This window comes from Dreissena polymorpha, chromosome 15 (assembly GCF_020536995.1).
Source record: "Dreissena polymorpha isolate Duluth1 chromosome 15, UMN_Dpol_1.0, whole genome shotgun sequence".
Lineage (NCBI taxonomy): Eukaryota > Metazoa > Mollusca > Bivalvia > Myida > Dreissenidae > Dreissena > Dreissena polymorpha.
Window position 1 is genome coordinate 6,259,142 of NC_068369.1, and position 27,332 is coordinate 6,286,473.

General features: G+C 39.0%; 1 protein-coding gene and 1 long non-coding RNA gene across 5 annotated transcripts in view; one reads left to right on the forward strand and one right to left on the reverse strand.

Annotated features, from left to right (window-relative positions):
- Positions 1–12,836, forward strand: part of LOC127859444 (aspartyl aminopeptidase-like) — a 38,575-nt gene extending 25,739 nt beyond the window's left edge. For 2 of the 4 annotated variants that reach the window (XM_052396830.1, XM_052396829.1), the window contains exons 10-13: positions 6,780–7,018; positions 10,128–10,269; positions 10,809–10,976; positions 12,005–12,836. In XM_052396830.1, the coding sequence (XP_052252790.1) occupies positions 6,780–7,018; positions 10,128–10,269; positions 10,809–10,976; positions 12,005–12,052 (597 nt within the window). In that variant the 3' untranslated portion in view covers positions 12,053–12,836. The remainder of the gene's footprint in view (positions 1–6,779; positions 7,019–10,127; positions 10,270–10,808; positions 10,977–12,004) is intronic. The other 2 variants (XR_008039388.1, XR_008039389.1) reach the window with 2 other exon arrangements.
- LOC127859460 (uncharacterized) lies at positions 12,418–13,547 on the reverse strand. Its single transcript, XR_008039405.1, has 2 exons — positions 13,442–13,547; positions 12,418–12,937 (listed from the first exon to the last, which is right to left on the reverse strand). It is a non-coding gene; the product is annotated as an uncharacterized LOC127859460 (long non-coding RNA).
- Positions 13,548–27,332: the final 13,785 nt, after the last annotated feature.

Consider the following 27,332-nt stretch of genomic DNA (forward strand, 5'->3'; position numbering starts at 1 on the left):
GCCATGTGTAGCATTCTTAGTAGACAGTGCTTAATACAATTGCGTAAAGTGTTGTCCAAAAGCAGCCTGAGCAGTCCTCACAGGCTTATGAGGGAGGACACTTTCTGCTTTTATGGGATTTTTTTGTATTTAGCAAAATTCCTGTTCAGGTGGGAAGTGTAGTCCTTGGTTAGTCTGTGGGATTGCACAGGCTTATAGTCCTTGGTTAGTCTGTGAAATTGCACAGGCTAATAGTCCTTGGTTAGTCTGTGGGATTGCACAGGCTTATAGTCATTGGTTAGTCTGTGTGATTGCACAGGCTTATAGTCATTGGTTAGTCTGTGGGATTGCACAGGCTTATAGTCATTGGTTAGTCTGTGGGATTGCACAGGCTTATAGTCCTTGGTTAGTCTGTGGGATTGCACAGGCTTATAGTCATTGGTTAGTCTGTGGGATTGCACAGGCTTATAGTCATTGGTTAGTCTGTGGGATTGCACAGGCTTATAGTCCTTGGTTAGTCTGTGGGATTGCACAGGCTTATAGTCATTGGTTAGTCTGTGGGATTGCACAGGCTTATAGTCCTTGGTTAGTCTGTGGGATTGCACAGGCTTATAGTCATTGGTTAGTCTGTGGGATTGCACAGGCTTATAGTCATTGGTTAGTCTGTGGGATTGCACAGGCTTATAGTCATTGGTTAGTCTGTGGGATTGCACAGGCTTATAGTCATTGGTTAGTCTGTGGGATTGCACAGGCTTATAGTCCTTGGTTAGTCTGTGGGATTGCACAGGCTTATAGTCATTGGTTAGTCTGTGGGATTGCACAGGCTTATAGTCCTTGGTTAGTCTGTGGGATTGCACAGGCTTATAGTCATTGGTTAGTCTGTGGGATTGCACAGGCTTATAGTCATTGGTTAGTCTGTGGGATTGCACAGGCTTATAGTCATTGGTTAGTCTGTGGGATTGCACAGGCTAATAGTCCTTGGTTAGTCTGTGGGATTGCACAGGCTTATAGTCATTGGTTAGTCTGTGGGATTGCACAGGCTAATAGTCCTTGGTTAGTCTGTGGGATTGCACAGGCTAATAGTCCTTGGTTAGTCTGTGGGATTGCACAGGCTAATCTTGGATAACATTTTTTTTTCCAGAATAAGGCTCATAAATAATCCTAATTGTATAATCATATTTTGGGCATAGTGGCAGCAATATGGTACTGGGCAATGTGGCATTATGACTTCTGAGATGTCCTCTGTTGGATTTTCATTTTGTGTTTTTTTTTAACCAAGTAAATTTTATGAGTAATGCATGATAACATTACATGCATTTAAATGTTTTCTTATTTTTGAATGCTTATGCTGTAAGACTTCCAGGAACTGAAAATGCTTTTGTTATACCCCCACAAACGAAGTTTAGGGGGGTATATTGGAGTGAACTTGTCTGTCGGTCAGTCGGTCGGTCTGTCTGTCGGTCCGTATTAAGTGTCGGCTCTCTAATTCAAGTAGTTTTCATCCGATCTTCACCAAACTTGGTCAGAAGTTGTATCTACATGATGTCTAAGCCAAGTTCGAACATGGGCCTTGCCGGGTCAAAAACTAGGTCACGGGGTCACTTGGTGCGTTTTAAACATTCAGCATGTTGTCCGCTCTCTAATTCAAGTAGTTTTCATCCAATCTTCACCAAACTTGGTTAAAAGTTGTATCTAGATGATCTTAAGGCCAAGTTCAAACATGGGCCTTGACGGGTCAAAAAGTAGGTCACGGGGTCATACGATTTTTAGCTCATCTATTTTTTGAAAAAAAATTATGAGTTATTGTCATCACCTTGGCGTCTGCGTCGGCGTCCAGTTAAGTTTTGCTATTAGGTCCACTTTTCTCATAAAGTATCAATGCTATTGCATTCAAACTTGTAACAGTTACTAACTATCATGAGGAGACTGGGCAGGCAAAGTTAAATAATTCTGGCTTGCATTTTGACAGAATTATGTGCCCTTTTTATACTTATAAAATTGAAAATTTTGGTTAAGTTTTGTGTTTATGTCCATTTTATTCCTTAAGTATCAAAGCTATTGCTTTCATACTTGCAACACTTACTAACTATCATAAGGGGACTGTGCAGGCAAAGTTATGTTACTCTGACTGGTGTTTTGACAGAATTATGTGCCCTTTTTATACTTAGAAAATGGAAAATTTGGTTAAGTTTTGTGTTTAGGTCCACTTTTTTCCTAAAGTATCAAAGCTATTGCTTTCATACTTGCAACACTTACTAACTATCTTAAGGGGACTGTGCAGGCAAAGTTATCTTACTCTGACTGGCATTTTGACGGAATAATGGGCCCTTTATACTTGAAAATTTGGTTAAGTTTTGTGTTTTGTTCCACTTTACCCCTAAAGTATCATAGATATTGCTTTCATACTTGGAACACTCGCAAACTATCATAAGGGGACAGTAAAGGACAAGTTGCATAACACTGTTTGTCATTTTTACGGAATTATGGCCCTTTTTTGACTTTGAATATATGGTTACATTTTGTGTTTAGATCCACTTTACTTCTAAAGTATCAAGCCTATTGCTTTCAAACTTCAAATACTTTAATGCTATCATGAGGGTACTGTACCTGGCAAGTTGAATTTTACCTTGACCTTTGAATGACCTTGACTCTCAAGGTCAAATTATTTAATTTTGCTAAAATTGCCATAACTTCTTCATTTATGATTAGATTTGTTTGATACTTTGACAAAACAACTCTTACCTGACATACCACAATAGACTCCACCCAAACCATCCCCAACGCCCCCCCCCCCAATTTTTTTTTAAAAGATCATCTAATAAATGATCACCACACCCTCACACTATACCCACCCCTAAAAAATAATTTTTATGCTCCCGGTAGGGTGGAATATAGCAGTTGAACTGTCCGTCAGTATGTCAGTCAGTCTGTCTCTCCGTCCGAAAAAAACTAACATTGGCCATAACTTTTTCACTTTTGAAGATAGCAACTTGATATTTGGCATGCATGTGTATCTCATGGAGCTGCACATTTTTAGTGGTGAAAGGTCATGGTCATCCTTCAAGGTCAAATGTCAAATTTATGGCATCTGTGCGTCCGAAAACTTTAACATTGGCCATAACTTTTTCTATATTGAAGATAGCAACTTGATATTTGGCATGCATGTGTATCTCATGGAGCTGAACATTTTGAGTGGTGAAAGGTGAAGGTCAAGGTCATCCTTCAAGGTCAAATGTCAAATATATGGTGTCTGTCCGTCCGAAAATTTTAACATTGGCCATAACTTTTTTATCCCCGCCGAAAAATTTTCGGAGGGGAGATAGTAATTGGTCCTGTCCGTCTGTCCGTCCGGCTGAAACTTTGTCCGGAGAATAACTCCAAATCTATTCAATGGATTTACTTTAAACTTAGAATATAAACAGATGGCAACTAGGAAAAGTGCAGTGACCAAGAACCATAACTCTATCTACCTTAATTTTTGAATTATCTCCCCTTTTATATGATTTTAAAGTACATTTTTGTCCGGAGCATAACTCTAAATCTACTGAAGGGATTTACTTAAAACTTGAAATATACACAGATGGCAACTAGGAGAAGTGCAGTGACCAAGAACCACAACTCTATCTACCTTAGTTTTTGAATTATCTCCCCTTTTATATGATTTTAATGTAAATTTTTGTCCAGAGCATAACTCTAAATCTACTGAAGGGATTTACTTGAAACGAGAAATATTAACAGATGGCAACTAGGAGAAGTGCAGTGACCAAGAACCACAACTCTATCTACCTTAGTTTTTTAATTATCTCCCCTTTATATTATTTTAAAGTACATTTTTGTCCAGAGCATTATTCTAAATCTACTGAAGGGATTTACTTGAAACTTGAAATATAAACAGATGGCAACTAGGAGAAGTGCAGTGACCAAGAACCATAACTCTATCTACCTTAGATTTTGAATTATCTCCCCTTTTATATAATTTTAAAGTTATTTTTTGTCTGGAGCATAACTCTAAATCTACTGAAGGGATTTACTTGAAACTTGAAATATAAACAGATGGCAAGTAGGAAAAGTGCAGTGACTAAGAACCATAACTCTATCTACCTTAGTTTTTGAATTATCTCCCCTTTTATATAACTTTAAAGTAAATTCTGTCCGGAGCATAACTCTAAATGTACTAAAGGGATTTACTTGAAACTTGAAATATAAACATATGGCAACTAGGAGAAGTGCAGTGACCAAGAACCATAACTCTATCTACCTTAGTTTTTGAATTATCTCCCCTTTTTTTAATTTTAAAGTAAATTTTTGTCCGGAGGGAGCATAACTCTAAATCTACTGAAGGGATTTACTTGAAACTTCAAACTTAAACAGATGGCAACTAGGAGAAGTGCAGTGACTAAGAACCATAACTCTACCTACCTTAGTGTTTGAATTATATCCCTTTATTTAAATTCAAAGTAAATTTTTGTCCGGAGCATAATGAATTATCTCCCTTTATTTTTTTTAACAAATATTATTGTACTCTCTCAAACAAATGTTGTCATACAAGCAAACACATTTCCGCGGGGATTGGGCACTACTGTGACAAGCTCTTGTTAATATTGAAGATAGCAACTTGATATTTGGCATGCATGTGTATCTCATTAGCTGCACATTTTGAGTGGTGGAAGTTCATGGTCAAGGTCATCCTTCAAGGTAAAATTATTTTTTTTAAATTCAAAGCGGCGTTCTCATGAAGCTGCACATTTTGAGTGGTGGAAGTTCAAGGTCAAGGTCACCCTTCAAGGTCAAGGTCATCCTTCAAGGTCAAAGGTAAAAAAAAATCAAAGCGGCATTATCATGAAGCTGCACATTTTGAGTGGTGGAAGTTCAAGGTCAAGGTCATCCTTCAAGGTCATCCTTCAAGGTCATCCTTCAAGGTCATCCTTCAAGGTCATCCTTCAAGGTCATCCTTCAAGGTCAAAGGTAAAAAAAATAATTCAAAGCGGTGTTATCATGAAGCTGCACATTTTGAGTGGTGGAAGTTCAAGGTCAAAGTCATCCGTCCTTGAAGGTCATCCTTCAAGGTCAAAGGTCAAAAAAAAATATTTCAAAGTGGCGTTCTCATAAAGCTGCACATTTTGAGTGGTGGAAGTTCAAGGTCAAGGTCATCCTTCAAGGTCAAAGGTAAAAAAAAAAAAAAAAAAAAATTCAAAGTGTTGCAATAGGGGGCATTGTGTTTCTGACGAACACATCTCTTGTGTTTTTTTTCAAACATTGTTAAAAAACACAAATATTTATTTTTATAATTTTATTTTTGAAATACCGTCCAACCATCCCACCCAAGAATCCCCCCACCCCCCCCAAAAAAAATAATTTTTTTTTTGCATTTTTTTGGCAGTTTTGGAAGATAATGTAATAAATGACCACACCCCCACACTATACACCCCTCTCCACCCCTCCCTCCTTTGTGATTGAAATTGAGATAGGTCCCTACACCTTTAAAAAGAAAAATAGATGAGCGGTCTGCACCCGCAAGGCGGTGCTCTTGTTAACATTCAGCATGGTGTCCTCTTTCTTATTCAAGTAGTTTTCATCCGATCTTCACCAAACTTGGTCAGAAGTTTTATCTAGATGATCTGAAGGCCAACTTCGAACATGGGCCATGCCAGATCAAAAACTAGGTCACAGGGTCACTTAGTACGTTTTACACATTGAGCATGGTGTCCGCTCTCTATTTCAAGTAGTTTAAATCCGATCTTCACCACACTTGGTCAGAAGTTGTAACTAAATGATGTGTAGGTCAAGTTCGAACATGGGCCATGCCGGGTCAAAAACTAGGTCACAGGGTCACTTAGTGTGTTTTAAACCTCACCATGTTGTCCGCTCTCTAATTCAAGTAGTTTTTATCCAATCTTCACCAAAATTGGCCAGAAGTTGTATCTTGATAATGTCTAGGGCAAGTTTGAATATGGGTCATGCCGGGTCAAAAACAAGGTCACGGGGTCACTTAGTGCGTTTTAAACATCACAATGTTGTCCGCTCTCTAATTCAAGTAGTTTTCATCCAATCTTCACCAAACTTGGTCAGAAGTTGTATCTAGATGATGTCTAGGTCAAGTTTGAATATGGCTCATGTCGGGTCAAAAACTAGGGCAGGGGGTATCTTAGTGCGTTTTAAACCTCACCATGTTGTCCTCTCTCTAATTCAAGTAGTTTTCATCCAATCCTCACCAAACTTGGTCACAAGTTTTTATCTAAATGATCTCTAGGACAAGTTTGAACATGGGCCATTCCGGGCCTAAAACTAGGTCACGGGGTCACATAGTGTGTTTTTTAACATTCAGCATGGTGTCCGCTCTCTTATTCAAGTAGTTTACATCCGATCTTCACCAAACTTGGTCAGAAGTTTTATGGAGATGATCTTAAGGCCAAGTTAGAACATGGGCTTTTCTGGGTCAAAAACTAGGTCAAGGGTTCACTTAGTGCGTTTTAAAAATTGAGCATGGTGTCCGTTGTTTTTTGTGAAGACGACATGCAAAATATTATGTGCCAATGCGGCATGTGGGTGTATTCATCACCTCTGTGACAAAGCTCTAGTTGAAAATTTTGTACTATATGAAAAAATTACACTTAGTTTGAATAGACTTTAATCTGTAAAAAATATAGTTTATTATTGTAATTGCTTATTGTGCTGTATAATGAATTGTTTAAGTAAATCTTTGCTGGGAATGTCACAGTCTTATATAGAATGATTCTTTAAGCAACATTTTCCCAGAGCGCGACTCGTATATTCACCAAATTACTTACCTCTGCATGCAGGGCCTGATCAACTCCTGCACCGGTCCCAGTCTGGATGCTGACCCTAACGTGAGGATGATCAGTCTATTCGACAATGAAGAGGTCGGGTCGGAGAGTGCCCAGGGAGCAGCCTCGAGCTTTCAGGAGTACGTGCTGCGCCGTATCAGCACTGGAGGGTCCCAGACCGCGTTTGAGGAGGCTATTGCCAAGTCCTACATGATCAGTGCTGACCAGGCTCACGCTCTTCACCCCAACTACAGGTGAGGGGCTGCAGTGGTTTTAAATTTCGCCATTTTGGGAATGGGGCCAGGGGCCTTTGGATTGTGAAAAATTGTGTCGTCTTGATTTTAATGGGGAATTTGATGTAAAAGGTCTTCTTGCTAAAATATATTATTAAATTGAGAAAATAATTGTTTTCTCTACAATGTATTGTATCTAACTACGTTTAACTTAAAGAGCTAGATATGGAATTAAACCAAATGTTCACTCATTTTTTTTTAAAACCTTCCCTTTTGGGTAATTAACCGGGTCTTTTAGGAAAAATAAAAACTTTAAGATTAGGAATGCATCTGAGTTTTGTTCCAATATTGACCAAAGATACCACTGTGCTGACTTGATAATTAAGTTATTAAGTTGAAGAGGGTGTACTGGGCCCCAAACAATTTTAAGACTTCAGTCTAAGAATAAAGAATATTCTTTAAATTGGAATATTCAAGAATTGCATGTGCATAAAATGTAGTCCCTGATTAACCTGTGCTGTCCTCATTTGGTTGAATATCGATATAGGGATAATACATGTTTTCGAGGGCATGATCATCTGCGAGCGCTCAAAAAATCCATTCCTGCCCGAGTGGGCAACACGAGGGCAGGAACGACTTTTGAGAGATCGCCCGCAGATGATCATGTCCGAGAAAATGTGTATTTTCGCTATTATTGCATAAACAAATCACACATACCAAAATAAATTTAAATAACATTGTAAACAATATGTCTTGTTCATTCAACGTCAACAAAATAATTTGATTATTTATTATTATTATGACGTCATACAGTTCAAGGTTGTGTTTTACATATGCCTCACTCAGTCACATCAGAAATGACAAGGCTATACCGGAGGCAGTTTTCAATTTAAAATGTGTTTAAACCATGGATTAATGCAAAGTTTAATTGCAGCCATAAAAAGTAAGAAACGGGGAATAATTTTGAAATTTACTGGTCGTGACAGATAAATATATTGTCCGAATAAGTAATTGTTATACCCCCACAAACGAAGTTTAGAGGGGTATAAAGGAGTGAACTTGTCTGTCGGTTGGTCGGTCTGTCGGTCCATATTAAGTGTCCGCTCTCTAATTCAAGTATTTTCAGCCGCTCTTTACCAAACTTGGTCAGAAGTTGTATCTACATGATGTCTAGGCCAAATTCGAACATGGGCCTTGCCAGGTCAAAAACTAGGTCACGGGGTCACTTAGTGCGTTTTAAACATTCAACATGTTGTCTGCTCTCTATTCAAGTAGTTTTAATCCTTTCTTCACCAAACTTGGTCAGAAGTTTTATGGTGATGATCTTAAGGCCAAGTTTGAACATGGGCCTTGCCGGGTCAAAAACTTAGTGCATTTTTTAACATTCAGCATGGTGTCCTCTCTCTTATTCAAGTAGTTTTCATCCGATTCTCTCCAAACTTGGTCAAAAGTTTTATCTAGTTTTATCTAGATGATCTTAAGGCCAAGTTTGAACATGGGCCTTGCCGGGTCAAAAACTAGGTCACAGGGTCACTTAGTATGTTTTACACATTGAGCATGGTGTCCGCTCTCAATTTCAAGTAGTTTAAATCCAATCTTCACCACACTTGGTCAGAAGTTGTAACTAGATGATGTGTAGGTCAAGTTCGAATATGGACCATGCCGGATCATAAACTAGGTCACGGGGTCACTAAGTGTGTTTTAAACCTCACCATGTTGTCCGCTCTCTAATTCAAGTAGTTTTAATCCAATCTTCACCAAAATTGGTGAGAAGTTGTATCTTGATAATGTCAAGGGCAAGTTTAAATATGGGTCATGCCGGATCAAAAACTAGGTCACAGGGTCACTTAGTGTGTTTTAAACCTCACCATGCTGTCCGCTCTCTAATTTAAGTAGTTTTCATCCAATCTTTACTAAACTTAGTCAGAAGTTGTATCTAAATGATGTCTAGGTCAAGTTTGAATATGGGTCATGCTGGGTCAAAAACTAGGTCACGTTGTATCTTAGTGGGTTTTAAACCTCACAATGTTGTCCGCTCTCTAATTCAAGTAGTTTTCATCCAATCCTCACCAAACTTGGTCACAAGTTTTTGCTAAAAGATCTCTAGGACAAGTTCAAACATGGGCGATTCCGGGCCTAAAACTAGGTCACTGGGTCACTTAGTGCGTTTTTTAACATTCAGCATGGTGTCCGCTCTCTAATTCAAGTAGTTTACATCCAATCTTCACCAAACTTGGTCAGAAGTTTTATGGAGATGATATTAAGGCCAAGTTAGAATATGGGCCTTTTTGGGTCAAAAACTAGGTCAAGGAGTCACTTAGTGCGTTTTAAAAATTGAGCATGGTGTCCGCTGTTTTTTGTGAAGACGACATGCAAAATATTATGTGTCAATGCAGCATGGGGGGGTATTCGTCACGTCTGTGACAAAGCTGTAGTTTTCATAGATGTTTCTTACGTACAGGTCTATCTTTTTTCGTTCAAACTAAATTTTCTAAAAATTAATACTGCCAACAAAATGTCGCTGAAGTATTTCAAGCATACAGCAGGAACGTTGAAGGTACATAAACACTTACATTTACATCATGGTCTTTTGAAAGTATTGAGTAAATAACATCAACTTCATTTACGTTGCCAGTAAATAAAGCTGTTGTCAAGAGACTCAGACAGTGCAGATGGTATATTTGAAAATTGGATTGAAATATTCATTGCCTTTATCCCTGAATGCATGAGGAAACTGGTGCTTATTCAGTTCCCTATTTATGCTTGGAAAGTCGTAAAAGGCTGGAGTAATTAACAAAGTTCATAATAACTTCATTGAATCCACTAAGAAGGACTTAAAGAAGACGAAGGGAAGTAACTGGGCGTGGACCAGTTTATGGATATGAAAAACACATAACAGGGCTTGAACGGCATGTGAATCGCCTTGTTAATACACGATTTCTCCCTTTCAAGCCCTCCTTTTGCCAAGTTTCTGCACCCCTCCAGAGGGCATTATCGATAGAGTTTATGCAATAATTTTTATTTACTCGTTATGTAAGGAAAAATATTTTTCTATGCTGACTCATGAATTAAAATTAATATTCCACCAAATCCAACAAATACCCTCTATATATTGTTGACACTGATTTAGCGATAAGCACGAGAGCAATCACCAGCCCGGCCTACACAAGGGTATTGTGGTGAAGATTAACAGTAACCAGAGGTACACCTCAACAGCAATCACCATGGCGATACTGCGGGAGATAGCGGGAAAGGCTGAGGTACCATTGCAGGTAGGAACCCATTGTACTGTTGTATGTTATATGTGCACATAAAACCCGTCTCCCTATCTCAAAAGTCAAGGTCAAGGTCATGCTTAGAGTTCAAAGGTTGACTTTGGTAATGAAACAACTTGTTTTGAATGTAGCTTTTTTATTTACTCTGTTTGAAATAACTTTCTGGTGAAAATGTTGGCCTTACCAAATTGAATAGAAAAATAGCCATTTGGCAAAAAAAGATGCAGGGGAAAGGACATTGAGGGCACAATTAACAACTAACAATGTTTTTATTTCATTCAAGTGGTAAAGGGTTAAATAAGTATCTTAGTGGTAAAGGGTTCAATAGGTATCTAAGTGGTAAAGGGTTAAATACATATCTAAGTGGTATAGGATTAAATACGTATCTAAGTGGTAAAGGTTTAAATATGTATCTAAGTCGTAAAGGGTTAATACATATCTAAATGATAAACGGTTAAATACGTATCTAAGTGGTAAAGGGTTAACTGTGTTTCTCCACAATGAGTCTCCTATCAATACTGACGCTATGATTTCAGGATTTCATGGTGAAAAACGACTCTCCCTGTGGTTCCACCATCGGACCAATCATGTCTGCCAAGCTCGGAATGGCAACAGTTGATATTGGGGCTCCAATGTTGAGCATGCACTCTATCCGAGAGATGTGTTGTACATCAAGCGTGCTACAGGCAGAAACACTCTTCAAGGTATTTGGGTTTGATTCGTCCTCCTTTAGTTTTGTCAGAATTAAGACAAAAAAGTTTTGTAGTTAAAACATATTTATTTTAGCTTGATTGCATTGAAAACTCAAGGCTTAACTGAAACTGTTGATTGAGTTTCTAGGGACTATAACCAGTACTTGTCTTTTGGGGGATCTAAAGAATGCTACTACCATGGGGATGAAACCCGTGACCTCCCAGTCGCTAGGCTGACATCAGTTCCACTACGCCACGGCAACCTAGTTTTTAAGTTACAGGATCCATTTTAAAAAAAGTCGCAATCTGGAAAAACCAGACTTAATGCATGTGCGGAAATTATTGTCCCAGATAAACCTGTGTGCTGTTTCCTAGATTGCAGCTAAATGATCCTTGTTCTGGGAAATCTGGGCTTAATGCATGTGTGCATAGTGTCATCCCAGGGACCACACTTTCCGTCTAAACTTGATTTTCGGTAAGGAGGGACTTCCTTGAAACTAAAAATACCATAAAAGTGGAAAGTGTTGTCCCTGATTAATCTGTAATGACACTTTATGCACATGCATTAAGCCCAGTTCTTCTAGATTGCGCCTAAATGATGAGACACTCGGTAAACATCAGATTTTTTAACTGAGTATTATGCAAATGGTCATGAATGGAAAAAAAAAATCATTTAATGCTGATAATAACTTTAGATTTTTTGTGATTTAAGTTTGAGAGAACAAATTATTCAGCAAAAAAGGGAACTGAAGTTTGGTTTTCATTGCATTTGTCTTGTCATATTTGAATTACGCCCCTTCGAAAATATCAAATAAGGCTTGTGTAGACTTTATAGCTTAACCTGGCCTCATATTTACCAACCAATTCTTAGACTTATGAATAAAGAATAGACCTTGAACCAAGAAAAACATGTCCAGCTTTTGAATAAATTCAAGCTGCCACTGATAATTGTGTCACTGAGAAAATGCCCTGTTTTGTCCATAGTACGTCCAACATGATAACAAACTTGCTTTATAAACATGAAAATTTGTGTTTTGCAGAACTTCTTTGAGCACTACCCTGAAGTGTTCAAGTCTCTGAACTTCTGAACAAGTCATGGACAACCTCGAGCCAGCCTTGCAACTTGGATTTCTGTTTGGCAAAAGGATTTATATTGTACTTACTGTGACCAGTCTTTTCCTGTGTATGTGTTTGTTTTATTTATTGTTTAATATTAGTTTTTGTATCAAATATTTGCAATACTAAAAAAAAATGTTTTCAAAATGTGTGTAATTTCACATTCTTTTGGCGTATACACTATTTGCTATGTTTTTGAATCATTTAAATTATCTACTTCATTCGTATTGAAGCATATATAAATGTGCCACTCTCTGGAAAAAAATGTGCTTTATGCATGTGTGTAAAGTAATGTACCCAGATTAGCCTTTGCTTATGCTATACTTTTGGCCTAGACTGGATTTTCGTTAAGAAGATTCTTATTTTCAACAAAAAAGTCTATAGAAGCGGAAAGTGTCAACACTGATTACTTGTGCAGACTGCACAGGCTAATCAGGGACGGTACTTTACTCGCATGTATTACGGCTGGAGCAGACTGCGCAGGTTAATCAGGGACAGTACTTTACTCACATGTATTATGCCTGGGGTAGACTGCGCAGGCTAATCAGGGGCGGTACTTTACTCACATGTATTATGCCTGGGGTAGACTGCGCAGGCTAATCAGGGGCGGTACTTTACTCACATGTATTATGCCTGGAGCAGACTGCGCAGGCTAATCAGGGACAGTTCTTTACTCACATGTATTATGCCTGGGGCAGACTGCGCAGGCTAATCAGGGGCGGTACTTTACTCACATGTATTATGCCTGGGGCAGACTGCACAGGCTAATCAGGGACGGTACTTTGCTCACATGTATTATGCCTGGGGCAGACTGCGCAGGCTAATCAGGGACGGTACTTTACTCACATGTATTATGCCTGGGGCAGACTGCACAGGCTAATCAGGGGCGGTACTTTACTCACATGTATTATGCCTGGGGCAGACTGCACAGGCTAATCAGGGACAGTACTTTACTCGCATGTATTATGCCTGGGGCAGACTGCGCAGGCTAATCAGGGACAGTACTTTACTCACATGTATTATGCCAGGGGCAGACTGCACAGGCTAATCAGGGATGGTACTTTGCTCACATGTATTATGACTGGGGCAGACTGCGCAGGCTAATTAGGGACGTTACTTTACTCACATGTATTATGCCTGGAGCAGACTGGGCAGGCTAATTAGGGACAGTTCTTTACTCACATGTATTATGCCTCGAGCAGACTGCGCAGACTAATCAGGGACAGTTCTTTACTCACATGTATTATGCCTGGGGCAGACTGCGCAAGCTAATCAGGGACGGTACTTTGCTCACATGTATTATGCCTGGGGCAGACTGAGCAGGCTAATCAGGGACGGTACTTTGCTCGCATGTATTATACCTGGGGCAGACTGCGCAGGCAAATCAGGGACGGTACTTTGCTCACATGTATTATGCCTGGGGCAGACTGAGCAGGCTAATCAGGGACGGTACTTTGCTCGCATGTATTATGCCTGGGGCAGACTGCACAGGCTAATCAGGGACGGTACTTTGCTCACATGTATTATGCCTGGGGCAGACTGCGCAGGCTAATCAGGGATGGTACTTTGCTCACATGTATTATGCCTGGGGCAGACTGCGCAGGCTAATCAGGGATGGTACTTTGCTCACATGTATTATGCCTGGGGCAGACTGCACAGGCTAATCAGGGACGGTACTTTGCTCACATGTATTATGCCTGGGGCAGACTGCGCAGGCTAATCAGGGATGGTACTTTGCTCACATGTATTATGCCTGGGGCAGACTGAGCAGGCTAATCAGGGACGGTACTTTGCTCACATGTATTATGCCTGGGGCAGACTGCACAGGCTTATCAGGGATGGTACTTTGCTCACATGTATTATGCCTGGGGCAGACTGAGCAGGCTAATCAGGGACAGTACTTTACTCACATGTATTATGCCTGGGGCAGACTGCACAGGCTAATCAGGGACGGTACTTTGCTCACATGTATTATGCCTGGGGCAGACTGAGCAGGCTAATCAGGGATGGTACTTTGCTCACATGTATTATGCCTGGAGCAGACTGGGCAGGCTAATTAGGGACAGTTCTTTACTCACATGTATTATGCCTGGGGCAGACTGAGCAGGCTAATCAGGGATGGTACTTTGCTCACATGTATTATGCCTGGGGCAGACTGAGCAGGCTAATCAGGGATGGTACTTTGCTCACATGTATTATGCCTGGGGCAGACTGAGCAGGCTAATCAGGGACGGTACTTTGCTCGCATGTATTATGCCTGGGGCAGACTGCGCAGGCTAATCAGGGACGGTACTTTGCTCACATGTATTATGCCTGGGGCAGACTGAGCAGGCTAATCAGGGACGGTACTTTGCTCACATGTATTATGCCTGGGGCAGACTGAGCAGGCTAATCAGGGACGGTACTTTGCTCACATGTATTATGCCTGGGGAAGACTGCGCAGGCTAATCAGGGACGGTACTTTGCTCACATGTATTATGCCTGGGGCAGACTGAGCAGGCTAATCAGGGACGGTACTTTGCTCACATGTATTATGCCTGGGGCAGACTGCACAGGCTAATCAGGGACGGTACTTTGCTCACATGTATTATGCCTGGGGCAGACTGAGCAGGCTAATCAGGGACGGTACTTTGCTCACATGTATTATGCCTGGGGCAGACTGAGCAGGCTAATCAGGGACGGTACTTTGCTCACATGTATTATGCCTGGGGCAGACTGAGCAGGCTAATCAGGGACGGTACTTTGCTCACATGTATTATGCCTGGGGCAGACTGCACAGGCTAAAAAGGGACGGTACTTTGCTCACATGTATTATGCCTGGGGCAGACTGAGCAGGCTAATCAGGGACGGTACTTTGCTCACATGTATTATGCCTGGGGCAGACTGAGCAGGCTAATCAGGGACGGTACTTTGCTCACATGTATTATGCCTGGGGCAGACTGAGCAGGCTAATCAGGGACAGTACTTTACTCACATGTATTATGCCTGGTTTTCCCAGAGTGTGCCTCATATACCTAATTGCTAATTGTTAAGACTCTTTAAAACATGTGGATGATAAATAAAATATCTGTATATTTAGATCATGCATACTTGATTCATACTTAAAACTGGTATTTGCTATTTATATTGAACATTATTTCATGATCACCTCGTGGCCATGTAAAGCAACCTACTGTGATTAAATCATTTATTGTGCAAGATTTCGAGAGCTCAAATTATCAATATTCCTGATATATTTTTTATATTAATTTATCAGTATTGTGCTGTTGTTTTATTGTATTCACAATGTACTAATTTCATTAACATGCTACATGCACACTTTACACGTAGTAAGTACTCACTTTGATTAAATAAACGTCTTAAACCTTTTCTTCATTGTTGTATTTGGTGAGATCAGAATTTTAACCCTTTCCCTAAAAGAAGCAAAGGGAAAATGGCTATGTGCAAACAGCATAAAACCAGAACAGCATGCGAGTAACACATCAGTATCTGAGGGTTGGAAATGAGGCATCTTGAATGTAGTAAGAAAGGTCATTCATTAAATTAAACTTTCCAAGGGACTACAAATGCGTCAAAATACGTATCTAAGTGGTAGAGGGTATCTGGTAAGATCAGAATTTTAATCCGCACTTGCGAGTTCGAATTCCAGCTCTCAACATATGAGCCTTGTTCTGGTAAAACAGGGCTACATGCATGTGTGTTTTATATCATTCTAGATTGTATGTCCACGAATATATATTATTTTAAATTGGGATAGAATAATGACGAATGGAGTTGTTGACAGAAAAGCAGTTCTTTCTGAAACTCCAAGACTGATGCAGTCGTTTGTCAAAATAATATTGCATCTGAAGGGGGCATACACTTGCTTGAGTAAATCTGAGTAGGTTTTACTTTTAGCCATATATATTGAAAGACGATTGCCTTGGACTTGATTAGACCAATCGATGACGTGATATAAAATCCCCAAACCAGAGGGGTAATAACGTGATGCACAATGCAGAAGACAATATGATAGGTAGGATATATTAGACTTCAGAGGCTTATCATCACGACACATTGCGCACATGCATTAAGCCCAGTTTTTCCAGAGCGCCGCTCAAATTAACACATTAAAAACATAACCGAATGTAATCCACAAACGCAACAAACGTTTCATTCTATAAAGTTCACGTGAATAAATAACAGTGAATCGTTGGGGTCACATACAATATTTAAATACGGTTGTTTAAGTAGACACTACAAATAACGTCTTAATTCGATAAACATACTTGGCCTTGTTAAAGAGCTTTCAAATTACTAAATGAGCCGTACTCTGTGAAAAAGGGGTTTAATGCATTTGCGTAAAGTGTCGTCCCAGATTAGCCTGTGAAGTCCGCACAGGCTAATCAGTGACGACACTTTCCGCCTAAACTAGATTTTTGCTAAGAAGAGACTTTCTTTAAACAGAAAATATCATAAAAGCGGAAAGTGTCGTCCCTGATAAGCCTGTGCGGACTGCACAGTCTAATCTGGGATGACACTTTACGGACATGCATTAAATCCTCTTTTCACAGAGCACGGCCTAAATAGAACTGCATTTTAGCATTGCTCTGTTAAAACGGGGCTTGATGTATCTGCTTAAAGTGTCGTCCCTGATTAGCCTATGCAGTACGCACAGGATAAGCATGTGCGGAATGCTAAGGCTAATCTAGACCGACCCTTAAAGCACATGCATTAAGTCCCGTTTTCCTCGAGCGAGACTCATTTACATTGCCGACTATAGATCGAATATACGCCAATAACGGTTACCAAATCAGCTGACTAGAAAACAGTTTATTAATAATCAAAAACGGCTTCAGTGATAACCGGTACCGTTCCCGTCTTCTTGGACACTCGTTCGTGCCACTGGCGGGCGTCGGTGGGCGCTTTGCGGATCACTTCTATGATACACTTGCATACCGGACACAGTATGCCCCACCTTCGTCCCCTGTCCAGCATCCGGTTGATGCATCTGGAGCAAAGCTTATGTCCGCATGGTAACTGCTGTAGGCTCGATATTGGTTTGGAGCAAAACGGGCAAACTTCACTTGCAACCGTTTCTTTGACTTTCGATGTCTCGTTGTTTTCATGTGAATTTTCACTCGTTTGACGTTCCTTTGGTGTATTAATTAGGTCCGTAGTGTGTTCGTTTCGCACCGGGGCGACAACTGGGTGATCCACTCGATTGGGTTTATTAAGTTCATGCTGGTGAGGATTGTGTGGCCTTCGACTGCGTGGGTGTGTTGCCGTTTGCGCTGGTTTTTCCCTTACGGCCATCGACTGCGCATGGTCTCTAAGAGTTGCATCGACAGGTTTGCTTTGATTATTGTCTTGCGCATGTGTCGGAATAGCGCTAGCCTGTTTTTCCGTTGCGAGCGATTTGTCGCGCAAATCGTGTCTTCTTTTCTCCGATGCTTGTTTGACTTTCGTCATTTCGTTTCTTGTTTCCGCTGACCTCGGCGTACAGGTTTCATCATACTTGCTATGTCTGTGAAAGTTTCGTATATTATCATGGTACTTCCGCTCGAGTTCATATCTACTCGGCCCTCCTTCACCCCTCGTAGTATCAGCTGTGAAGGTGACATTTCTAGGTGAAACCGCATCAGGGCCGTTTCTTACAATCGGAGTAGTAAGTGTTTGTATACTCTTACCCGCGTGCGTGTCTTCTTCTTTTCCATTGGACTTCTTCGTCAACATATTTTGCCTGCTAAACACATCCATGTATCTCGAGCGAACACCCGATTTCCTTCCATCAGTATTGGTTCTCGGGTGAGCGTTTGCCTCTTTCTGCAGTTTAAACTTTGCCAACGCCTTCTTCACGCGCTCAAGTTCCGTCTCCATACAGGTCCCCGGCTTGACGCTCAGACTACTTGTGCTACTGCGCATGCTTGGATTCGCCCATGACCAGCGCTTGTGTCTGGATCCCGGCCGGCTGGACGGACGGTACAGGGAACACGTGGACCCCATCTCGCAGTCGCTCAGGGACTCTGTGTCCAGATGGACTTGGTTCCCAGCTCTTGCCGCGTAGAGAGACGTGATAATATCACCGTGCGGGTTTAACATGGTTGAACCAGTAAATATAAATGCGGGATTTAGGGAGCAAGTTTTCAGACGCTTGGTTATAGAACTTAAGCACGAAAGATAACTGTAGCAACGAGCTTTTGGATGTGTTATGTTAAACATAAGGTTTAACCAGTACGTTCCGTGTATTCATTAAATCCATAAATTTTCAGCGATTGTTTAACTGAGTCGCATTCTGATTCTATACATGTACTTGTTTCGTGTGCATTTTTTTGGTTAAACAACTGAATACATTTTGTGTCAGCTTATTTATATGCTCCATTATAGTTACATAGAATAACCTATCCGTAACGTATTGTTTTGTTTCAATGTCAATAGTTTAAAATGCACAATAATTTCAATGTGTCAGGTATCCATTAGCTTACATAATATCTAAAATGTATGTTCATAACCAATAAGCAGGGTAACACTGTATCCAATATACGGCAAAAACCACTATGTGAACAGTTAAAAAAAAATTTTCGTACGACTTGGACAGAGTATAGCCCCTCTGTGTGCTCTGTATTGTCTTCTGCATTGTGTAACACGGCGCGGATGCCAGCATATCAGCCGATAGATCTTGTCATGAGGAGGCCTTAGACAATTACAATTATAAACATTCGGCTTGTCGACATTTATTTAAATTAGGTTAAAGTTACATGGTGATGAAGATGATTTAAATATAATAATCACAATGTAGAATGCATGCAAGTTGTATTACAATTGAAGTTTAATTGTGATGCATCGGGGCACATTATAATCGAGATGCATAAAACATCATAACATGTAGCGTAACAGTGCACACATTCGGTTTAATAATAGGAATCTTAACATGACGTTATACCAACTTAAATGTTTTTATTTTTCCTTATTTATCTAACTTGCGCATCTATGTACGAGTATTATATTAAGCGAACTTATGGAAAATGTTAAGGGAAAAAAGAAAAACAAAAGGCTGCTTTAAATCAGAACTAAATAAATGATAACGCTACAAATGTATCCGCAACCTATGCGCAGTGATTTGACTAGAACCAACATGCATGTAGCTGGATCGAATCCCTGCCTTCATAACCAACCACGTGATGATAGCCGAACCACGTTGAACTTTAATTTGCCCGTTATTATTTTTGAAATAAGTTATTTTATTATGAACCACAACTTATATACTCTTTTGAAAATATACAGGAAAATGATACTCCTTTTCATAATATACCGATAATTTAAAAAATCTTGATATACATATAATACTAAATAAATCATCCCAAATATTGTAGGATTTTCTTGTGATTGCTAAGAGTGTATGTTAGAACATGGAACGACAACTCTGCGTGGAGATTGATGTATAAGCATACTCCTCAACAAGCAAATAAGTAATTAACAGATGGGGCTATCGTGTGATAGTCAAGATGACGACGCCCATGCCGAGGGAGGTATTTTTTGCCGTTTTATACGCTTTCTACTTGTATTAATTTTTTGTTATGCCGCTCACATTTCAGTCATATCAAGAAAATTTCAAGCGTTAGCCGTCCAACAGATTTCACGTTTTGGTAAATTGACAAAATGAAAAATAGCGACAAATAGATTCAGATTCGCGAATTTTCGTTTTAGTTATGATATTTATGGCAAGCGGTTCGACGCATAATCACAAGAAACTATGTTTTTCATGAGAGCCTAGGTTCTTAAATGAAATCTTGGGTTCTCAAGAAGTATTTCATAAACAGTTTAATTTTTTATTCAAGTGTACAGACCTATGGAGTCCGAATTCTTTACTAATTTCATTCCTCAAGAACACCCATGCACGGAAAACGTCGTACATATAAACAAGAGGCGGTCACCGACGGCTTATGCCTGTTGTATAATCCCAAGAAACTAGGTTTTTCATGAGAACCTAGGTTCTCATGAGAAACGAGGTTAATGAAATCACAAGAAACCAGGTTTTTCATGAGAACCTAGGTTCTCATGAGAAACTAGGTTTATGAAATCCCTAAGAAACCAGGTTTTTTCATGAGAACCTAGGTTCTCATGAGAAACTAGTTTTTTAATGAGAACCTAGGTTCTCATAAGAAACTAGTTTTTTTCATGAGAACCTAGGTTCTCATTTGAAAACCTTAGTTCTCGGCGAGACGACGCACATAGACACATAGAACTATGGTTCAGATGAGAAACTAAGGATTTTATTAGGACATAGGTTCTCATTCTGAGAACCAAAGTTCTCGTTTGATATCCAAGGTTTTCACAAGAACCTAGATTAAGTTTTCATGAGACCCCAAGATTTTATTTGGGAACCATAGTTCTCGTGAGAACCTAGGTTCTCATTAAAAAACTAGTTTCTTGGGATTATGCGTCGAACCGCTTGCCATAGATATTTTTGAGGGTATAGTAATACTGACCATTTACCATGCTCCTAAATATCTATTATATGCATCTTTTGATGACTTGAAAGCTTGAAATTATAAAGCGTCTTGCGACGCAAAACGATTGAATAATTTGGAAAGTTCTCTTGTTGTCGTTTTATTTTGAGATACTACGAAGATTGCTTATATAGGTAAAAAATATATCCACTCTATGCATGAGCATGGATTGTCGAGTGGTCTAGGCGGGAGACTTTTTACTCTAGGACTCCAGGGGTCAGTGGTTCGAGCCCAGTTGAGGGTTACTTTTTTATTCCTTTTTAGAAATTGTATTTTTGTTTTTTTTTTATATGGAGATTTTTAGTTCAAATGTTTAAATTTATCAATATAAAGCATTTAATGACAAGCTTCAATACATGCCAAAATCTGTTGGACAGTCCCTTTAATAGTCGCTCTATATTTCGACTTTACTCGCTGCGAAATTTCTTAGCGGAATGATCTTATTGCAGCTCCACGAAGAGAATTTACGGGGAGTAAAGCCGAGATATAAAGCGAATTTTCAAACGAAATAAACGCTAATCACATTTTAACTGATATGGAAATATAACGCAATTAAAATTTTTTTATAAAAAAACAAGTAATAAATGGTATTAAACTGTGAAAATTAACTGTCACGGCATGGGCGTCGCCATCTTCACTATCACGTGATTACCCCCTCTGATTGAAGCCCCAGTCCCTTACAGATGCCGGATCAACACCGTTCATATCCGTGATGACCCGGCATGTGAACTGTGTAGCCGCCGTGTAGGTACTGGGACGTTCGAGAATGTCCTAGGCGCTCCGGGAGGCCAACACGGCAGTTTTAGAAAGTTCATAACTGCCGTGTTGATCCCTGACGATCCGGGATGATAGCACAATCCGGGATGGTCCTGATTGCTAAAGCAACGCTACGACAGAGAAATAGAAAATCGCGAACAATATTTATCTAAACCAGTGAATAGAATGGAAAGGAGAACCATCTGGGTCAGACAATGGCTAGCCAGACCGTCTGATGGGCGAACTCAAGAAAAAAGACACAAAATACTTCTGTTATGCCCTGCACATGGGCTATCAGATAAACCAAAAGATCCTGACACGTATTGAGCAAACAATCAAACCGAAGAATTTAAAATGCAGGAAGCATCTGAAAGCTGGCATAAAGTTTGCAAAAACCTTGCGGTACCTAACACCGGGGACATTTACCACTGTCTGATGTATGGCTTTCGGGTCGCACACAGCACCATCTGCAAGATCATGCTTCAGGTTTGCGATGCGTATTTGTAGAATTTGCCGAGGAGCCCATGCCCTGTCCTGAAACGCCAGATGAGTAGAAGAGCATCTTTAAGCAGTTCGGCGACCTATAGAAGTTGCATTACATTGTGGTTGTATCGGACTGGAAGCACATCGCCGTACTCGTCCTCGGTGTGGTAGGTCCTACTACAACTATGAGCATTCCATAATACTCTTGGCCTTGGGCGACGCCGACTACAAATCTATTTGGATTGAATTAGGCAGCATTGCATTTCGTGTTTAACATAGGGTTCTCATTGAGCTAATTGGCCATGATGACCTCAATTTTCACTGAAAAGACGAGAACGTTCTATTTTTTTATTTATATGTGTATACGAGGTTACACCTTCGAGATTTGATTGCTGAATTATGAAATCACCGAAGATCAACATGTTTTATACAAGTTATTGTCGGTCCGGTGCAGATCGGGTTTGGTCCGTATGGATGCCGTGTTAGTCCGTGTCGTCGTGTAGGTCCAGAATAGTTCGTGTAAATGTCGTGTTGGTCCGTGTTTATCCGTGTCTCTGTCGTGTAGGTCCGTAGCTATGCAGTTACTGTCCGGGACAATCGGCGTGGGCGTCGTGTTGATGGCGTGTTGCTGCCGGTTTTAGTCCGTGTTGAAGCCGTGTTGTCATCGAGATGATTGTCTTCCGAAGACCGTCGACGCTCAAAAATCCCAAAAGATCCCGGTTCGTCCCGGTTTTTGATTCGGGGGGATCCGGGGCGGTCATGGACTGCCTAGTCCATCCGTACTTATATGGGAGTGGACTTAAAGGAAACGGCTTGTTATAGATCAATGGAGTATTGTCCGTTATGCCCAATGTGGCATTGATTTACTCGTGCAGAGTAGTTTCGTTTCAATTTACAAGTGATGCTGGTATATAAACATGTTCATCATGTGAACACATGCGCTTGGGTGTTGTTTTTTTCTCTATGATTTTCTTAAGAGCCCTGATGAGTACTGACCTTTGTTTTAAATTGCAAACAATTTGAATGACAACATATCTTGTTTGGATGAAGAGAGAATTTATTGTTTGCACAGTGTGAGTGTTTGCTTTTTATGTCCCACCGTCTATACTGGGGGCATATTGTTTTTGCCCTGTCTGTTGGTTTGTTGCTATGTTGGTTTGTTTGCGTCAAACTTAAACATTGGCCGTAACTTTTGAAATATTGATATTAGCAGCTTGATATTTGGCACGCATGTGTATCTCATGGAGCTGCACATTTTGAGTGGTGAAAGGTCAAGTTCATCCTTCAAGGTCAAAGGTCAATGTAAAAGATCAAATTTTGCAATATTGAAGATAGCAACTTGGTATTTGACATGCATGTGTATCTCATGGAGCTGCACATTTTGAGTGGTGAATGTCAAGGTCAAAGTCATCCTTCAAGGTCAAAGGTCAAATATATGGGGGTGGGGGGGGGGGGGTGAACATAATGTTTCACAAACACATATTGTTTCAATTATGTGTTCCGGAACATAACCTTACGCTGGTATTATTTTGACTAGGCCGCATTTTACGACCACGTAAGTGTAGCTCAAAAGTCAAAGCAGTACTCAAATAACGTTCGGATAGACACTTATTTTTCGCATCCTTTAATAGAAAGTGAAACAATATCAAATAAGACAATATCAAATTAATGCCATTTAACTTAAAAAAAAAAAAATCATTTTTTTTCTTTATGTAGCTTGTATTCGCCTCCATGCGTATCGTATTGTATTGTTAGTTTACATATTTATGTGTAAGGATACAATAGAGTTTCGTTCATAATTCAGCGTGATTGATATTTTACAGGTATTGCTATAAAAAGGTAGATAAAACCTCTGGATAACAGTAAACAGACACAAACATACAGTGTACACACATAGGTACAGCACAAACAAACATACAGTGTACACACATAGGTACAGCACAAACATACACTGTACACACATAGGTACATCACAAATGCATGTTATTATAGAGGTGCGTCCTATTTGTTGGAGCATGAGTACTTTTTGACGATGCTGCGAAGCAGATCGTCTAAGTTATCATACCATGAACACATTCTTCACAATGTAAAAGACAGAGTCAGTCCGATTGAGATAGCTCGATTTTTCTAATCGGCATACCTCGCGGATTATCATTGATAAAGGTAAATATTAATAGAACAGCATATTCCATGGAAACAGATTCAATAAGTGTATCAAAAAGTTAATTTTAAATTGGTAATTTTACATCCATTTTACTTTTATGGACCAATGAAACAACTATATATTTTCTCTATTGTGTTTTGTAAATAAATTGCGAATACAAACTTGTAAAATTATTTTTTTACGCGATCACAAATCTAAAGAATACGAACAGATTGAATCTGTTTGTATTGAGATATGCTTTAAAAACACAAAATCTTTTCTATTAAATTGTATCTATCGTCCACCTAATGAGACGCAGAAATGGATAGAAAAATTTGATGCATTACTTGATAAGTTTGAGGGTTTAAACATTGAGTATCACGTATTAGGTGATTTCAATTTTAAATACATTGCTGACAGCAAGTCATATGAATGCAAAATGTGTTCAAAAACTGTATTAAAGCATGGCCTCGTGCAACTGATAAACACACCAACCAGTCACAGATAAATCGTCTTCAATAATTGATCATATATATATACTAATCGAACAGACAGAGTAAGTACTACTTATGTCCCACAAATATCTATAAGCGACCACTATCCGGTATGCATGACAAGGAAAATTAACTATAAAATCTCAAAACAAGACACTCACTCTAATATAAGATATAGATGCTTTAAAAAGTTTGTAATATCTGATTTCCAATTTGATCTATCGATTTCGCAACTAAATTTAATTGAAACTGTTCACGATCCAAATTTGTCTCTTCAATCTTTATATACAATTTTGAATAGCGTTTTAAAAAAGCACGCCCCTTACAAGCAAAAGAGAATAAAAAGCACACATATGCCAAAATGGATAAATCAAGAAGTTATTAAAAGTATGCACGATAGAGATCATTTCCGCAAAATTAAAGACTGGGATAAATATAAACTGTTACGAAATAAAACTACGGCATTAATTCGCAAAAGCAAGAAAGAATATTACAACAATGCAGTTAAAAATGGTACAAATACGGCACATATTTGGAAACATTTAAAAATTATATCATATAATGACTATGATCAAAACAGCGGGGTGAATTTGCCAAATAAAATTTTAATGAACGGTGTGTATGTTGAGGGCAAAAGTAGGATCCTAATTGCCTTAAATGAGCATTTTACAAACATATCGAACATTGTTGATAAGCTGAAATTTCACGAAGAAAACAGGGCAAGTTGCATAACTCTGGTTGGCTTTTTAACAGAATTATGGCCCTTTTTTGTCTTTGTAACTTTGAATATTTTGTTAAATTTTGTGTTTAGATCCACTTTACTTCTAAAGTATCAAGGCTATTGCTTTCAAACTTCAAATACTTTCTTACTATCATGATGTTACTGTACCTGGCAAGTTGAATTTGACCTTGACCTTTGAATGACCTTGACTCTCAAGGTCAAATTAATAAATTTTGCTTAAATTGCCATAACTTCTTTATTCTATATCAGATTTGATTCATACTTTGACAAAACAACACTTACCTGACATGCCACAATGGACTCCACCCAAACCATCCCCCACGCCCCACCCCAGAATCCCCCCAATTGTTTGTTTATAAATAATAATTTGTTTTTCTTTTTTTCTTTTTTTAAAGATCATCTATTAAATGACCACACACCCACATTATACCCCCTCTCCATGATGGCTTACATTATACTGTCAAGCACTCGAATAGTCGAGCGCGCTGTCCTCTGACAGCTCTTGTTTTGAAAACTTCCAACCAGAAAAGGCATTTTTTTTATATGTTTGCAATAATACTTAAATCATGGATATATACTCCAATGAGATGTAGTGATTTAAATTTTAGAAAGTTGCATAGCGTTTTTAACTGGAAACGATTTCGTAATATAAAATATTTCCAGGGTTTTTAGTTGCTGGGAATATAAAACCTTATTTGAATATGGACAAATAAACGAGTTGTTGGTTCACATAAACGAGTTGTTTGTTCACAAACTTAAGATTTTGAACGGTGTTTTTTCATATTTAGTTAGTAAAGACAAACATGGTATTGTATGGATAAAGATAGACAAATCAGTTTTTCCACACAATACTGACGTTTACATTTGTCATGCTTATCGATTACCAAGTAATTCAAAATGTGCAGATGACTTTGACTTTTTTAGAGAAATTGAATCTGAAATGTTAAAATTTGATAATTTAGGATTTACATTCATTACAGGAGACCTAAATTGTAGAACATCTAATGAATATGACTTTATAATTTTTGACAAGTATTTAGACGATTTTCAACCGATGATAACCCAAGTTAATGATAATAATTTACAACGAAACAGTAAGGATACAGTCATTGATGCTGCTGGTAAAATTCTCTTACAACTATGTCAAGCAACAGGTTTTTTAATAGCAAACGGAAGATTGGGGACTGACGATAAAGTGGGCGAATACACTTTTTGCTCTAGTAGGGGAGTAAGCGTCGTTGACTATCTTCTACTAAAACACGAAGATTTTAATTTAATTCACGATTTTTGTGTTCACGACTTTAACGAGTTCTCTGATCATGCATGTTTATCGTTCAACATAAAAACGAATATAGGTGATGTTAAAAATGTTAGGCATGAATCTAATGGAAAAGAAACGAAAACAAAACTAGTTTTTGACACTGATAAAATCCCCGTTTTTCAAAATAGACTGATCCGCGAAACTGATCTATTAAATAACCTTACCGCTTCACTGAACATACGGCCTATCGGACTGCACAGGCTAATCTAGGATGACACTTTAGGCACATGCATTAAGCCCAGTTTTCTTAGAACAAGGCTCATATATTGGAATTGACACAAGTTTGTCTTAAAAAAACACACCATAGTTTGTGAAAAGCAACACATTTTCATGTTGCAGCGTGTAAGTGTAGAAATGTAGAAGTATTGGATTTTACATAAGCTTTGATTTTTTTACCATAATTTGTGAAACAAAATTTTCACAGATTGTGTTATTTGTTATTGAGATTTTCGCCAGCTTATTGAAAAAGTTCTTCCACAATGAAATGGTCAAATGGGTCAGATGTTTTCGATTACATACTAAGTATAAATGAAAAGAAGATGGTAATTTTCCCAAAACAAGTTAGTTGGAAAGGGTACATTTACCCAGTAAAGGATATGTCAGAAATGTGCTTTACATATTGTTACGGAATAGTTAAAGGGATATTACTGTGTTATACTGAACAATAGATCCATAAGAGTTGTCTCTACTGTTAATCTTGTATTTATAGGATTATGCTTCACAGTTTGTTGTACACATGTAGCTTGGGTATGACTGAATAAACATGTAGCCACATACGCCTTACATTATGATGTAAATTACATCAGCTAGACCACAACAGAGTG